This window comes from Chenopodium quinoa, unplaced genomic scaffold (assembly GCF_001683475.1).
Source record: "Chenopodium quinoa cultivar QQ74 unplaced genomic scaffold, ASM168347v1, whole genome shotgun sequence".
Classification (NCBI taxonomy): Eukaryota; Viridiplantae; Streptophyta; class Magnoliopsida; order Caryophyllales; family Amaranthaceae; genus Chenopodium; species Chenopodium quinoa.
Window position 1 is genome coordinate 2,153,567 of NW_018745395.1, and position 16,386 is coordinate 2,169,952.

Genomic DNA, 16,386 nt, shown 5'->3' on the forward strand with positions numbered 1-16,386 from the left:
ACACTATTATTGCACCCATATCATGAACCAACCAAACTGGATTGGCTGTTTTCTTAAAAAAGGTTTTCAAAAACAGAGAGAAGAGGAAAGAAATTAAAATTATCCGCAACACTAAACTTTCCACACTTTCACTTCATTCGATTATGATTTGACGTGAAAGGTACTCATCACTGGGTTTGGTTTTGGGGAGACACAAATGGGTGTCTACAACACCGCAGAAAAGAAAGCTTGGGTAGAAAAGAAGCATGGGGTCCTAGCTAAGGGAAAACTATTTACTCCAAGATTGAATGTAGGTTCTCTAAAGGATGCCTACTAGCTAAGGTTATGGATGAGGAAGAAGATGCAGACAAGAATTGGAAAAGGGTTAAGAAAGAGAAAAAAGATTAAGGGCATTGCTTTATTACCAATTATTAGACTTAGATATTTTTTTTTTAAATTCAAAGTTAATTTATTTAAGCTTTATTTAAATTCCATCAATAATGTAATTTATTTTATTAATGAAATTCCATCTTTTTAATTAAATTATTTACTTTAAATTTATTTTATTAAAGCAATGAAAACCGAAGAACTAATTTTCCAGAAATTTTTTCGAGTACGAAAATCGAAAATTTTTCGAAAAACATCGAAATATTCCTAAACATTTTTCAGTAAATTGGCGCCACAATTCTGCGACTGGCGCCAGCTGCGGCAGTTTGGCGTCAAGCGACGGAAGATGCCGTCTTGCGATGATGTTCATCGGCAGGCGCCAGAATTTTTTCTGTGACGCCGATGTTTCGTCGATCTTCTGTTGAATTTTTTATTAAGTCTGGGATGCGAGATTTGAAAAAAAATAAAGTGGTCGCACCCGTAAAGGGTTGCCTACGTATCCTTTCTGAAGGAATCAGGCCAAATGTAGCTCTCTTGAGTGTCCTATCGAAGTAATTATGGGTAGTATTTCTTAAGTTGGTCAAGATTTGTCATGTTCGAGAACTCATTGCCATCCATGTCAGTTAATTTTGCTGCACCTCCTGACAGGATTGTTTTGTCAATGTAGGGTCCAGACCAATTAGGTTTGGATTTTCCCTTTGGTTCTAAAACATTTTTCCTTAATGCTTTTAACACCAAGTCTCCTACTTTGATGTTTCGTGTCTTGACCTTCTTATTAAAATGCCTAGCCATACGAGTTTGGTAACATTGAGTGTGATGTAGAGCTTCTAGTCGTTTTTCATCAAGTAGAATTAGCTCTTCGTATCTTGCCCTAGTCCATTCAACTTCATCGAGTTTGCTTTCTAATGCGATGCGTAGAGATGGAATCTCTAGTTCGACAGTTTATACGGCATCCATTCCATAAACCAAGGAAAATGGCGTATTTCCTATTGATGTGTGAATTGACGTGCGATAACCCCACAATGCGAAGTGAAGTTTGTCAGGCCAATCCTTGTAATTTTCCGTCATTTTCTCGATGATAGTTTTAAGATTTTTATTAGCTGCTTTGACTGCTCCATTTGCATGAGGTCTATAAGGGGAATAATGATGATGTTGAATGCCATATTTTTGTATCAATTCTTCACATTCGGCTTGAAAGTGAGTTCCATTGTCACTTATCATTTCATGTGGGACTCCGTATCGACAAATAATATTTCTTTCGATAAAGAGTGCTACATGTTTTACGGTGAGTTTAGCGTATGATTCTGCTTTGACCCACTTTGTGAAGTAATCAATTGCCACTAGGATATATTCGTGACCTCCTGTTCCTGGGGGAGTGATTTTGTCGATGATGTCAATTCCCCATGAGGAGAACGGCCATGGCGACGTGTAGGTGTAGAGCAAGGATGGAGGAACATGTTGTAAATTAGCATAGATTTGGAACTTAGGTCATCTTTTCCCGTATTGATGGCAATCCCTATTCATTGTAGTCCAATAGTATCCTTCTCGCATTATCTTTTGGACTAACATTTTTCCATTTACATGAGTTCCACAAATTCCTTCGTGTACTATCCTCATTGCTCTTTGGGCATCCTATTTTCTTACACATAAGAGAGCTGGACCCTTAGGTACCCTTTTATGTAGCTCGTTGTCTATGAGTACGTATTGGGTAGCCAAGAGTCTTAATGCTCGTTTTTCTCTTTTGTCAGCATGGGGAGGGTATTCTCCTTTGGTGACATAATTGATTATATCCGTATACCACGGTTCTTCTTCTTCGTCTTGGATTACTTCATCATCTTCTAAAGCTTGAATATATGTTGGTTTGTGCCTTTTTTCTATAGTTTGAGGCATTTGCTCGATTTCCGTAGGAATCCTAACCATTGAGGCTAGTCTTGCCAAGGCATCAACAAATTGATTTTCTTCTCTAGGTAGATATATGTATTCTACCTTCTCTAACTAATTAGTATGGGTTTCCAGATAGGTTTGGTAAGGGGCTAGACTTTCGCTCCATACTTTCCACCTTTTGGAGATTTGATTGGTGATTAATGAAGAGTCCCCAAATATCCGTAACTTCTTTACTCCCAATGCCAAAGTTGTTTCAAGGCCTACCACGCATGCTTCGTATTCAGCAGTGTTGTTGGTAACGTCGAAATAGAACTTTATGGAGATTGGAACATGCTCTTCTTTAGGTGATGCTAGTAATACTCCAACGCCACATCCCTTTTGGTTTGAGGCTCCGTCGAAGTACAAGGTCCAAGTTTCATCTTCAGTGACCATTAAGTCTTCATCTGGAAATTCATTGTCATGTATTGGCGTCGAGTCTTCTATTGGAAAGTCCGCTAGAAAATCTGATACCACAGATCCTTTGATAGCTTTTTGTGTCATGAACTTTACATCAAACTGGGCTAAATTGACTATCCATCTCGATATGCGCACATTGAGTGTAGATTTCTCGAATAGATACTTGAGTGGATCTAATCGGGAGACTACGAAAACTGTATGCACGAGCATGTAATGTCTTAAATTGGTTGTGGCCCACACCAAGGCGAGGCACAATTTCTCAAGTGGTGTATAACGTGCTTCATATTCGAGCATTTTCTTGCTTAGATAGTAGATCGCATTTTCTTTGCCTTTTACTTCTTGTGCTGGCATAGCTTCCATTGTCTCTTTGGTATTCCCGAAAGTGCTGGTGCTAATACGGGAGGATTTGCGAGATAGGCTTTGATCTTTTCAAAGGCTTTTTGACACTCGTCATCCCATATTACTGGTACATTCTTTTTAATCTTTTTAAAGATTGGTTCACATATTGTCGTCAATTTTGATATGAAACTGCTTATATATTGCAACCGGCCAATAAATCCTCGAATCTGTTTCTCGATTTTAGGCGGTGGCATTGACATGATTGCCTTGATCTTGGTTGGGTCTATCTCTATTCCTCTAGAGCTTATGATATAACCCAAAAGCTTGCCTGAGGTGACTCCGAAAGCACACTTAGATGGGTTCAACCTCATATTGTATTTTCTTAGCCTTTCGAAAAATTTTCTTAAGGCTACTTAATAGCCTGGGCGATCTTTTGACTTTACAATCATGTCGTCCACATATACTTCGATTTCTTTATGCATCATGTCATGGAGTAAGGCAGTCGATGCACGTTGGTAAGTAGCACCTGCGTTTTTCAATCCGAATGGCATTACCGTGTAGCAGTAAGTGCCCCATGGTGTTATGAAGATTGTTTTCTCCATGTCTTCTTCTGCCATGAGAATCTGATTATAGCCTGCGTATCCATACATGAACGAGAGAAGTGCGTGATTTGATGTGTTATCCACCAGAACATCGATGTGTGGTAAAGGGAAGTCGTCCTTTGGACTTGCCTTATTTAGATCTCGATAGTCGACACACATTCTTACCCTTCCATCTTTTTTCGGAACTAGGACGACGTTGGCAACCCATTCGGGGTATTTGGATACCTTGATGAAGCCTGCAGTTATTTTTTTTGAACTTCCTCTTTTATTTTAAGAGCTACGTCGGGTTTCATTCAACGTAAATTTTGTTTTACAGGTTTCATTCCCGGAATTAGTGGTATAGTGTGTTGAGCTATTTCTCTATTAATGCCTGGCATATCTTCATATGACCAAGCGAATACATCGATGGATTCTTTAAGCAAGTTAATTAAATCGGTTCTTTCTTGTTCATTAAGTGTTAGTCCAATTTTAACTTCTCTTTTATTGGTTGAATCATTTGAGATATCAATCGTCTCAGTTTCTTCAATTATCGGTGACTTCTTTTCAAGTGTTTCCATTGCTTTAATAAGTTCTTTGTCTTTTTCATTGTTAATTAAGCAATGCTCGTTATCTTAGCTTAAAGCAGAACACAAGGAGTAAGGAGAAGAAGTGATATTATTATACTCTAAGATCATTACATCAAAGAGTGATATGTCCTCAGGGACTTGATCACTAACTATTCTAGGAGAAAGGATAGAAGGAGGAGGTGCTAAAACTAAAGACCTAGATAACTCTATAGGGAGAGACTCTGACTCTGACGACTCTTCGAACACCGGTCCTTGCCCTGTCGTGATGGAGATCTTCCTTCCACTTGGAGTAGTCACCTTAACAGTCTTGCGCCACCCTTGTAGTGATCCTTCCGCTGGAGTGATTAGCTTCGAGGGATCGAAGCTTTCGCTTTGTAGGACTGTCTGAATGAGCAAGGAGTTATCCCCTTTGTATGTCGGCTCATCCTTTTCTCGCCCAAATAATAATTCCATGAAATTTTGAATCCCGGTTGCCTTATGCCATTTACAACAAATGGTTCGGGAAATTCGTAGCATGGATAGTCCTCTCCTTCTTTTATGAATTGACCGTTAAGGGCAAGAGGGGACTGATCCGTTGGGATTGCTTTCTTTTGAATGCGAGCATCCCTACGTGTCTTCGACTTTTGCCTGGGCTTGCTTGAGATCTTTCTGAGTCGGTTCAAAACCAAGTCCGAAAGTTTCTAATTTAGGGAGGCCAGGTGATTCCAGCGGTTTTGCTATTCCTTTCTTCTTTCCTAGGGTCATCCCAAGAAAATGTCCTTGTTTCTTCAGAATAGCATTCACGATCATGTTGGAATGGGGGTCGTGGAAGAGAGGGGTCCTTTCATCCTCCTGGATTAAGGAGACCTCTTCATTAAAGCCCCACAAATCTTCATCGTCTTCATCGTGCTCCATGTTAATTATTGGAATCTCTATAGATTTAATCCTCATAGGCGAAGCATCGATGGTAATAGGAATTCCTCCAACTATAGATTTTACTTGTTGGTGGATAGATGAGGGGACGGTCTTTAGGTCATGAAGCCAAAGGCGTCCCAACAATAGGTTGAATGAAGCTTTAATATCAACTTCTTGGAAAGTAGTAGCGTGTTCTATCGCTCCCGCCGTTACATTCATGGTAATTTTACCAAGAGCTTGACGACGAGTGTTGTCATAGGCTCTTATTCCTTGCGTTGACGGGGTTAAGTCTTCATCCCTTATGCCTAGCATCCTCGCAGCTCTAAGTGGACAGACATTAATGGCTGATCCATTATCTACAAGAGTCATAGGGACGTTCATTCTCTTGCAAACCACTGTGAGGTTTAATTCCTTATAGTGTTTGTCACCTTCTGGGGGCAAATCCTTGTCGAAAAAGGTGATCAAATTGATGGGACTAAGGAGATCACTCGTGAGGAAATTAGCCAACCCCTCAGGAGTTGTGTCAGAATCTATCCCTATTTTGTCCAAGGCATTCATTACAGCCAACCTATATTCTCGAGACGTTGCAAGAAGCTTCCATACGTTCATTTCAATTTTTGTTTTCTTGAACTGTTTAACGATGTCATTATCTTCTATGATAGGTATAGGAACTTGCTGTGTGGTAGGCCTAGGTTGTGTTGAAACAGGAGGTTGCATTCTCCCGGATCTTGTGAGGACGTCTATTGATGAATCTTCTTCAACCCAAAAGTCATCCATAGCATATGACACCGAAGGTGGAGGTCTACCATATCTTTTAAATAGACGTCTTCTTCGTCGCTGTCCCAAACTCCATTAATATTTGCATCTTCTTCTTGTGGGACTTGGACTAGCTTCTTGTCATCAATCATTTTCTGAATTAAATCCTTGAATTTAAAACAGTTTTCGATAGTTTGACCCCCCGATTGATGTTATTGACAGTAATATCTATCTGTCCTTTTTAATGATTCAAATGGTCTCGGTTCGAGAGGTTTGATCTCGCCACTCTCGGAGAGCATTTTTAAAATTTGTATGTATGGGATCCCAATTGGAGTGTAGAGTCTATTACTCTTCCTGGGTTTATCGGTTACTTGCAGAGAAAAGTGTTTCCTCGTTCCCTTGCTAGCTAGAGGTAATGAGATCTTATTGGCTTCCACAAGATCTTGAATGAGGTTTTGAAACCTGTATCATTCATTCCTGGTATGACTGTTTCCATGATGGTACTTGCAGTAGGACTTAGGATCCCACCTTGAAGATCGCTTTTCTGGTGTTGGATCCTCAGTAGGGCCAATAGGTTTGATTAGTCCTTGATCATAAAGACGATCAAAAGTAGCATCATAGGTCATTCCTATGGGTTTGAACTCTCTCTTAGGTTTATTTTTCGAGGGTGGAACCTCGTCATATTTCTTCTGAAGTTCTTTTACAACTTTGAGGGCTTCACGTAGCAAGTGTGATCCTTCCATCATAGTTAGTGTAAGCAATTGTAAGTCCTCTTTACTTGCTAATTCTGGAATGTTATCCATGGCGTCGAAAAAGATCTCCTCCTCTTCTTTAATAGCATGGATTGCTTTAACAGGTTCGATGAGAGACGAAGGATCAACCTCGTTTTCCTCATCAGAAATGGCCAAGGAGTGAGCGAGAGGCGCATTATCAATACTTGGCTTCTTACTGGCAGGGGGCAATGGCAGCTTGTTGTTGTCCATTAAGTCTTGGATAGCTTCTTTAAGCTTCCAACAGTTCTCGGTAAGATGGCCCCTACCTTGGTGATACTTGCAATGTGCATTGGGGTTCCAGTTAGCCGTCCTTTTTTTGGTTGGTGGGTCCCCAAATGGTCCAATAGGAGTTATAAGACCTTTTTTATTTAATAGGTCAAATGTGATGTCATAACTCATGCCAATAGGAGTAAAGTTCCTCCTAAATGGTTTCTTTTGTCCTTGATTATTCATAGCAAGCACTTCACCTAGGTTAAAAGTGCTAACATTGTTTAAGTGGGTGGTTTTGGAAAAAGAAGGATTGTCGTTCTTCTTGCCTTTCCAGCCACTGTTGGAGTCATTGTTGGCAGCTTTCAACTTAGCCAGGTTGTCTTCAATATTAATTCCAATGTCGTAGACGGCCTTGAAGGTATGGAGATTATTCTGATATTTGAGATGCTTGGAGTATTTTTCTTGAAGGTTTTTGATGAATAACCTTACGGACTCTTTTTCACTGGGCACCTCAATCATCCTAGCTGAGGTTTCTCTCCATTTGTTAAAGAAGGAGGTGAAGCCTTCATTCTCCTTCTGCTTGAGGATTTCAAGTTCCCTATGGTCGGTCTCAACTTGAATATTGCATTTGTATCTATCAACGAAAGCGTTTGCTATGGACTCCCAGGTGGAGGTTTTTTCTTTCTCGAGAGAAAAGAACCATTGCTGGCAAACGGTTTCAAGAGATAGTGAGAACAGAGAGGGGAACACTTTCTTGTCGATACCCTTAATACTCATTATTGTTTCGAAGGCTCTTAAATGAAAATAAGGGTTATCAGTTACTTTGAATTTCGGGATGTCGTTGGCATTGAACTTCTGCGAAGAAGATCCTTGTCCACCGAGACCCCTTGTGAGCTAATCCCTTGAAACTTGTAGTCGCTTGATAGCTTGCTCAGACTCTCTTGCATGAGGTCCATATGTTGTTGTTTCACGAGATCATCGATCTTGAGGGTTAGAAACTTTAATGCCTTAGTCACGGTAACCAGTTGGTTCCTGAGCTCATTGACTTCTTCTTGTGTTGCCATTACTGTCCTAGCTTTCCTCTTACAAGCGATGGGTTTGTCGAAAAGTTGGACTTGTACAAAAAGATTGTCTTTGATTAACCGCCCTTCCTTTCTTGACCATGCGCTGTAAGTTAAACCATTTTTGTTTTAATTATTTGACTCAAATCGACCTTAACTTTACGGTTTCAAAGAGGAAAAGTAAAAAATAGGTGCATATTTTTGGCAAAAATAAGGTATAAATTTTTAGGAATCAAGTATGGTATTTAATCAAGTGATTAAATTCAGTTAATTTTACTGGCAATAATACCTTGTCAAGTCATTAATCGTGTCTAAGCACTAAGTCTCATGGTCTTACATAAGAGTCAAAGCATGTCACTTACACTCACCACATAAAGCACACACAAATGTACACTTTGACCATGGCTAAGGGAGTCTTGTATGCGCGTATTTTCCGTCATTTTCTTAGGGGGGTAAGTCGAATATTAATCCTCCAATTAAACCACTTGTTTGAACCCTATACCTAACTCCCAAAAATTTACCTTATTTTTGCCAAAAATATGCACCCTATTTTTGCTTTTTTCTTTTTCAAAACCCGTAAAGTCAAATTCAATTTGAGTCAGGTCATTAAAACAAAAATGGTTTAATTTACAACGCGTGGTCAAGAAAGGAAGGGCGTTTGATCAAAGACAACCTTTTTATTCAAGTCCAACTTTTCGACAAACCGATCGTTCGTAAAAGGAAATCTAAGACAATAATGGCAAGTCAAGAGGAAGTTAATGAGCTCAGGAACCAATTGATCACTGTGATTGAGGCGTTAAAGGTTTTAACCCTCAAAATCGATGATCCTATGAAGCAACAACTGATGGACCTCATGCAAGAGAGTCTGAGAAAACTGCCTAGTGGCTATAAGTTTCAAGAAATTAGCTCACAAGGGGTCTCGGTGGACAAGGATCTTCTTCCGCAGAAGTTCAATGCCAACGACATCCCAAAATTCAAAGCGATTGACAACCCTTACTTTCACCTAAGAGCCTTCGAAACAATAATGAGTATTAAAGGTATTGACAAGAAGGTGTTTCCCTCTTTGTTCTCACTATCTCTCGAAACTGTTTGCCAATAATGGTTCTTTTCTCTTGAGAAAGAAAGAACCTCTACTTGGGAGTCTATAGTAAACGCTTTCATTGATATATACAAGTGTAATGTTCAAGTTGAGACTGACTATAGGGAACTTGTAATCCTCAAGCAGAAGGAGAATGAAGGTTTTACCTCTTTCTTTAACAAATAAAGAGAAACCTCTGCTAAGATGATTGAGGTACCAAGTGAAAAAGAATCTGTGAGGTTATTCATAAAAAAACCTTCAAGAGAAGTACTCCAAGCATCTCAAATACCAGAATAATCTCCATACTTTCAAGGCTGTCTATGACATTGGAATCAATATTAAAGACGACCTGGCTAAGCTGAAAGCTGTAACAGTAACTCCAACAGTGGTTGAAAGGCAAGAGGAACGACAATCCTTCTTCTTCCTAAACTACCCACTCAAACAATGTTAGTACCTTTAACTTAAGTGAAGTCCTTGCTATGAATAATCAAGGACAAAATAAACCATTTAGGAGGAACTTTACTCCTATAGGTATGAGTTATGACACCGCATTTGACCGATTAAATGCAAAATGTCTTATAACTCCTATTGGACCATTTGGGGACCCACCGGTCGAGAAGAGGACGGCTAATTGGAACCCCCAATGCAAATTGCAAGTATCACCAAGTTAGGAGCCATCTTACCGAAAATTGTTGGAAGCTTAAGGAAACTATCCAAGATTTAATGGACAACAACAAACTGCCATTGCCTCGTGCCAGTAAAAAGCCGAGCATTGATAGTGCACCTCTCGCTCACTCCTTAGCCATCTCTGATGAAGAAAACGAGGTTGATCCCTCATCTTTCATCAAACCTATTGAAGAAATCCATGTTATTGAAGAAGAGGAGGAGATTTTTTCGATGCCATGGATGACTTTCCTGAACTAGCAAGTAAAGAGGACATACAATTTCTTACACTGTCCATGTTGGAGGGATCAAACTTGCTGCGTGAAGCTCTCGAAGTTGCGAAGAAACAATTAGAGGAGCTTCAGAAAAAGGGTGACAAGATTCCATCAACAAAGAAAAAACCCTTCTCTCTACAAGTAATTGACAAACCTAAGAAGAATAATAGACTCTATACTCCTATTGGGATTCCATATGCTAAAATGTTCAATATGCTCTCCGAGAGTGGCGAGGTCAAACCTCTCAAACCGAGACCATTTGAATCATTAAAAAGGACAAATATATTCTACTGTCAATGCCATCAATTAGGGGGTCACACTATTGAAAATTGTTTTAAATTTAAAGATTTAATTCAGAAAATGATTAATGACAAAAGGCTAGTCCAAATTCCACAAGAGGAAGACATAAGTATTAATGGAGTGTGGGTCAGTGATGAAGAAGACGTTTACTTAAAAGACATGGTATGACCTCCACCTTCAGTGTCATATGCATAGACGTCCTCACAAGATCCGGGAGAATGCAACCTCCTATTTCGACACAACCTATACCAACTACACAGCAAGTTCCCATACCTATCATAGAAGACAATGATATTGTCAAACAGTTCTAGAAAACCAAGGTTGAAATGAATGTATGGAATCTTCTAGCAACATCTCGAGAGCGTAGGTTGGAAATGATGAATGCCTTAGATAAGATAGGGATAGATTTTTACACCACTCCTGAGGGGTTGGCTAACTTCCTTACGAGTGATCTCCCTAGTCCTATCAACTTGATCACCTTTTCCGACAAGGACTTACCTCCAGAAGGTGACAAGCATTATAAGGCATTAAACCTCACAGTAGTTTGCAAGAGAATGAACGTCCCTATGACTCTTGTAGACAATGGATCGACCATTAATGTCTGTCCACTCAGAACTGCGAGGATGCTAGGCATAAGGGATGAAGACCTAACCTTGTCAACACAAGGAATAAGAGCTTACGACAACACTCGTCGTCAAGCTCTTGGCAAGATTACTCTGAATATAACGGCGGGAGCAATAGAACACGCTACTACATTCCAAGTAGTAGATATTAAGGCTTCATTCAATTTATTGTTGGAACGCCCTTGGCTTCATGACCTAAAGGTCGTCCCTTCATCTCTCCACCAACAAGTAAAAGCCATTGTTGGAGGAAATCCCATTACGGTCGATGCTTCACCCATGAGGATTAAAGCCATAGAAAATCCAATAATTAATGTGGAGCATGATGAAGATGATGAAGATTTGTGGGGCTTTAATGAAGAGGTCTCCTTAATCGAGGAATATGAAAGGACCCCTCTCTTCCACGACCCCCACTACAATATGATTGTGAACGCTATTCTGAAGAAACAAGGACATTTTCCTAGGATGACCCTAGGAAAGAAGAAAGGAATAGCAAAATCGCTGGAATCACCTGGCCTCCCTAAATTAGATACTTTTGGACTTGGTTTCTTACCGACTCCGGAAGATCTCAAGCGAGCTCAGGAAAAGTCAAAAGCACGTAGGAACGTCCCATCCAAAAGAAATCAATCCCAATGGATCGGTATCCTCTTACCCTCAATGGTAAAAGAAGGAGAGGACTATCCATGCTACGAATTTCCCGAACCTTTTGTTGTAAATGGCATAAGGCTACCGGGATTCAAAATTTTCCTGGATTGCTTTTTTCTAGATGAAATCCCAACTCCTATCCACGAGGAGAAAGCACCCCGATGCTTTGACTTTAATGTCATGGGATTACTATTCGGGCGAGAAAAAGATGAGCCAACGTACATAGAGGATAACTCCTCGCTCATCCAAACGATCCTACAAAGCGAAAGCTTTGATCCCTCAAAGTTCATCACTCCAGCGGAAGGATCACTACAAGGGTGGCGCAAGAAAGTCAAATTGACTACTCCAAGCGGAAGGAAAATCTCCATCACAACGGGGCAAGGATCGATGTTCGAAGAGTCGTCTGAGTCAGAGTCAGAGTCTTTTCCTATAGAGTCATCTAAATCTTTAGTTGTAGTACCCTCTTATTATATCTCTTCCCCTAGAATAGTTAGCGATCAAGTCCCTGAGGACATATCTCTCTTCGATGTAATGATTTTCGAATTCAATAATATGTCTTCTTCCTCTTACTCCTCGTGTTTTTCTTTAACCCAAGATGACGAGCATTGCTTAACTAACAATGAAAATGACAAAGAACTTATTAAAGCAATGGAAACACTTGAAAAGAAAACACCGATAATTGAGGAAACTGAGACAGTTGATATCTCAAATGATTCAACCAATAAAAGAGAAGTTAAAATCGGATTAACACTTAATGAACAAGAAAGAACCGATTTAATCAATTTGCTTAAAGAATTCATCGATGTATTCGCTTGGTCATATGAAGATATGCCAGGCATTAATAGAGAAATATCTCAACACACCATACCACTAATTCCAGGAATGAAACCTGTAAAACAAAAGTTGCGTCGAATGAAACCCGACGTAGCTCTTAAAATAAAAGAAGAAGTTCAAAAACAAATAACTGCAGGTTTTATCAAGGTATCCAAATACCCCGAATGGGTCGCCAACGTCGTCCCAGATCCAAAAAAGGATGGAAGGGTAAGAATGTGTGTCGACTATCGAGATCAAAATAAGGCAAGTCCAAAGGACGACTTCCCTTTACCACACATCGATATTTTGGTAGATAACACAGCAAAACATGCACTTTTCTCGTTCATGGATGGATACGCGGGGTATAATCAAATTCTCATGGGATAAGAAGACATGGAGAAAACAACCTTCATAACACCATGGGGTACTTACTGCTACACGATAATTCCATTCGGGTTGAAAAACGCGGGTGCTACTTACCAACGAGAAGCGACTGCCTTGCTCCATGATATGATGCACAAAGAAGTTGAGGTATATGTGGACGATATGATTGTGAAGTCAAAAGATCGCCCAGGCCATCAAATAGCCTTGAGAAAATTCTTCAAAAAGCTAAGAAAATACAATATGAGGTTGCTTCCATCCAAGTGTGCTTTTGGAGTCACCTCAGGCAAGCTTTTGGGTTATGTCATAAGCTCTAGAGGAATAGAGATAGACCCAACCAAGATCAAGGCAATTATGTCAATGCCACTTGTTGATGTTTAAAGGTTTTGATGATGAGGAACTTAAACTACAGCAAACTCATTTAATAAAGGTTGTTCAAGTGTTTGTTTAGTTTAGGTGAAATTGATCTTGGAGATGAAAGAAGTAACTGAAACCAAGAAGACTTGAAGAAGTTCTTTATTCAAGAAGGTTATTCGAAATAGAAGAAGTGTTCCCTCACAGGAACTGAGTTCCCTAACAGGAACGTTCCTTTACAGGAACTTGAAGAAGGCTGGCTAAGATCTTTGGAGGAACTTAGTAAGCGTGGAGCCCAAGTAAACCTACCAGTACAGGAGCGCGGTGCAGCAATGATTTATTTAAGATTGTATCTTATAGATTCATTGTTAAATATGTTAAGTAGGATATGCATGAAGTCTACCAGAAGCGTGGCAAGTTAGCTTGGCAAATAAATTAAAATCGGAAAAGATAAAAGATAGAATTCGAAAAAGATTTTCTTTAAATGTTTATTTCTTAAAATCAGTTTGTTAAAAAGATATTATGCTTTTTAACTAAATCTTTCTATCTTATTTTTTGGAAAATATTTTCTTATGATGATTTACATAAAAACCGTGAATGAAGATAAGTTAAGTTTAACTTATTTATCTTTAAGAAAACCTACTTGCTATACAAGTAATACTTGTATAAATAGTAGAGAAAAAAAGGAGTTTAGGTTTTTTGTGAGTTTTATGCGTGAAGAATTTACAGAGCTTTAATTGTGTAAGTTTGCCAAGCTTATCATCTTGTCATATTAGTTTCGGGTTTCATGCATAGCTTGCCGATCATATACTAGGTGTCTTTACTTGTAATTGGTTTGGGTTATTTGGGTGAGAGTGTTTTTGTTATCATTGCATACAGAGAGAGCTTTTGTTGAGAAGTTGAGAAGACCTGTGCTTAGGGAGTACGAGAGAGAGTCTGAGTGTGGGACTTAGACTGGGTAGAATAGAATCCTATTATGTAGCAGGTTCGTTCAGGAACTTGTGAGTAGAGGTTTGATTATAATAGGTTGTAACTTGGTGTTTGCCCTATTATAGTGAAATTGTTTGTGTTCGAAATCCCTAAGGTAGGGTCGAGGTTTTACTTCTAGTTGGGCACTAGAAGGTTTCCTCGTAAAATCCTATGTGCATTGCAAGTTCCTATTTTATTCTGTTTTATATTTGAAAAAGTAGTCACTAGGAACTCACCTACAATTCACCCCCCCCCCCCCTCTTGTAGTGTTTGTCTCAACTAACAATTGGTATCAGAGCAAGGTTCTCACTTGCAAGCAGATAACTTTGCTGAGTAAGTTCCTGGAGAGATGAATTACAAGGAGAAACTTGAAGAAGAGTACTCAACCCAACGTCCACCTATGTTCAATGGTAAGTTCTATGCCTACTGGAAGAACAGGATGGAGATTTTCATCAAGGCTGAAAATTACCAGGTTTGGCGTGTTATTGAAACTGGTGATTTTGAAATAACTGCAACCAATGACAAACATGAGGTAGTTTCTAAATCTATTTCTGATTATGACAAAGAAGATTATCATAAACTTGAACTGAATGCTTTAGCAATAAAGTATTTGCACTGTGGACTTGGACCCCATGAACATAACCGTATCATGGGATGCAAGTCTGCCAAACAGATTTGGGATTTGCTACAGGTAACTCATGAAGGTACTAACGAGGTAAAACGTTCTAAAATAGACTTATTGATGTCTAGGTATGAAAGGTTTGAAATGCAATCTAAAGAAACCATAGAAGAGATGTTTACCAGATTCAATTATATTATTAATGAACTGAACTCCCTTGGCAGGCATATTCCTATTGATGAACAGGCAAGAAAGATCCTAAGAAGTCTACCACAAGATGAACGTTGGAGATCCAAGGTTACTGCTATGCAAGAAGCTAAGGATTTCACCAAGTTTAATATGGAACAACTAGCTGGATCATTGATGACACATGAACTTCATCTGAGTTCCAATACTGAAAGTTCCAGAAGTAAAAGCCTTGCAATTAAGGCTCAAGATTCAGAAGAATCGGAAGTTGATGAGGAAGAGATGGCTATACTAGTGAGGAAATTTACAAAGATGATGAATAATAAGAAGTTCGACAGGAACAAGAAGTTCACAAGTTCCAGAAACACAACGTGCTTCAGGTGTGGGTCAAAAGATCACTTCATTAAGGATTGCCCTGTACAAGATGGAGAGAAAGGAAAGACAAAAGGCAAAGAGCAGTCCAAAGAATCAAAAGTCTATAACCCTTACTTCACCAAGGAAAATGTGAAGAAAGCTATGCTAGCTGCTTGGGGAGATACAGATTCAAAAGAAGAGGAGGACCAACCATTAGAAGAAACTGCTCATTTATGTTTAATGGCAAAAACTGATGAAGCTGCCAAACTAAAGGAGCTTGAGTCTGAGGTATGGTTCTCTTACAATCAATTAAAACATCTGTCTAAAGAGAATCTAATAAATATTGTTTTGGAAATTCAAGAAGATTTAAAGGAATTACATAGATCCAAACAGCAAAGTGATAAATCTTTAGTTACTTACAAAGAGAACAGTGAATGGGTTGATAACATGAAGTTTGACATTCAATACAGGTTCTTTAGTTTGTTTGATGATAATAAAAATTTAAAAGAGACTATAGAGAATCTGAAACAAGATAATATACTCCTGAATGTGGAATTGTCTTTAAAACTTAGTGTCGATGCTCCTAACTCTGAAGTTCCTCCACCTACTGATTATCCGAATTTTGAAAAATTAAAACATGATTTGGAAGATTTAAAAACGGATAAGGCACGTCTTGAGGGGGAACTTGAGAGAGCTAGGAAAGGTAAGCAACCAATAGAGTATAGAGTTCCTGATTGGATTACTAAGGCTCAAACCAAGAATACTGAAGGTTTAGGTTTTAAAAACAAGTTCCAGAAAGAAAAGAAGTATGTCAACATGCCTAGTAGCATGGTTTGTTATTTCTGTGGAAATACAGGACATAAGCAGGTTAAGTGTCCTAAGAAAAAACAAAGCACACAGAAGAATGTCAAACATGTAGAACAAATCTGGATCAAGAAAAATGAATCAACTCCTGTTACACAGGACCCCAAGGAAACCTGGGTTCCTGACTCTAACGTTTAATTCTTCTTGCAGGTTCCAGTGAGGGGGAACAACACTTGGTACCTCGACAGTGGTTGTTCTAAGCACATGACTGGAGATAAATCTAGATTTCTCTCACTGGATGCCTACTATGGTGGAACAGTGACCTTTGGTGATAATATGAAAGGTGATATAATTGCTATTGGAAAGATAGGAAGGTCACGTTCCCATGCCACTGATAATGTATTTTTAGTCATGGGCC

The 16,386-nt window shown here is 39.1% G+C and overlaps 1 protein-coding gene across 1 annotated transcript; it reads left to right on the top strand.

Moving 5' to 3' along the window:
• The first annotated feature begins 14,354 nt into the window (after positions 1-14,354).
• On the top strand, positions 14,355-16,166 carry LOC110713000. The gene has a single exon (XM_021891458.1). It carries the CDS (start codon positions 14,355-14,357, stop codon positions 16,164-16,166), a length of 1,812 nt encoding a protein of 603 aa, XP_021747150.1.
• The last annotated feature ends 220 nt before the right edge of the window (positions 16,167-16,386 follow it).

What these genes read in the sequence shown, in the direction of transcription:
- LOC110713000 (XM_021891458.1), top strand. Translation starts at nt 14,355, where the DNA reads ATGAATTACAAGGAGAAACTTGAAGAAGAGTACTCAACCCAACGTCCA.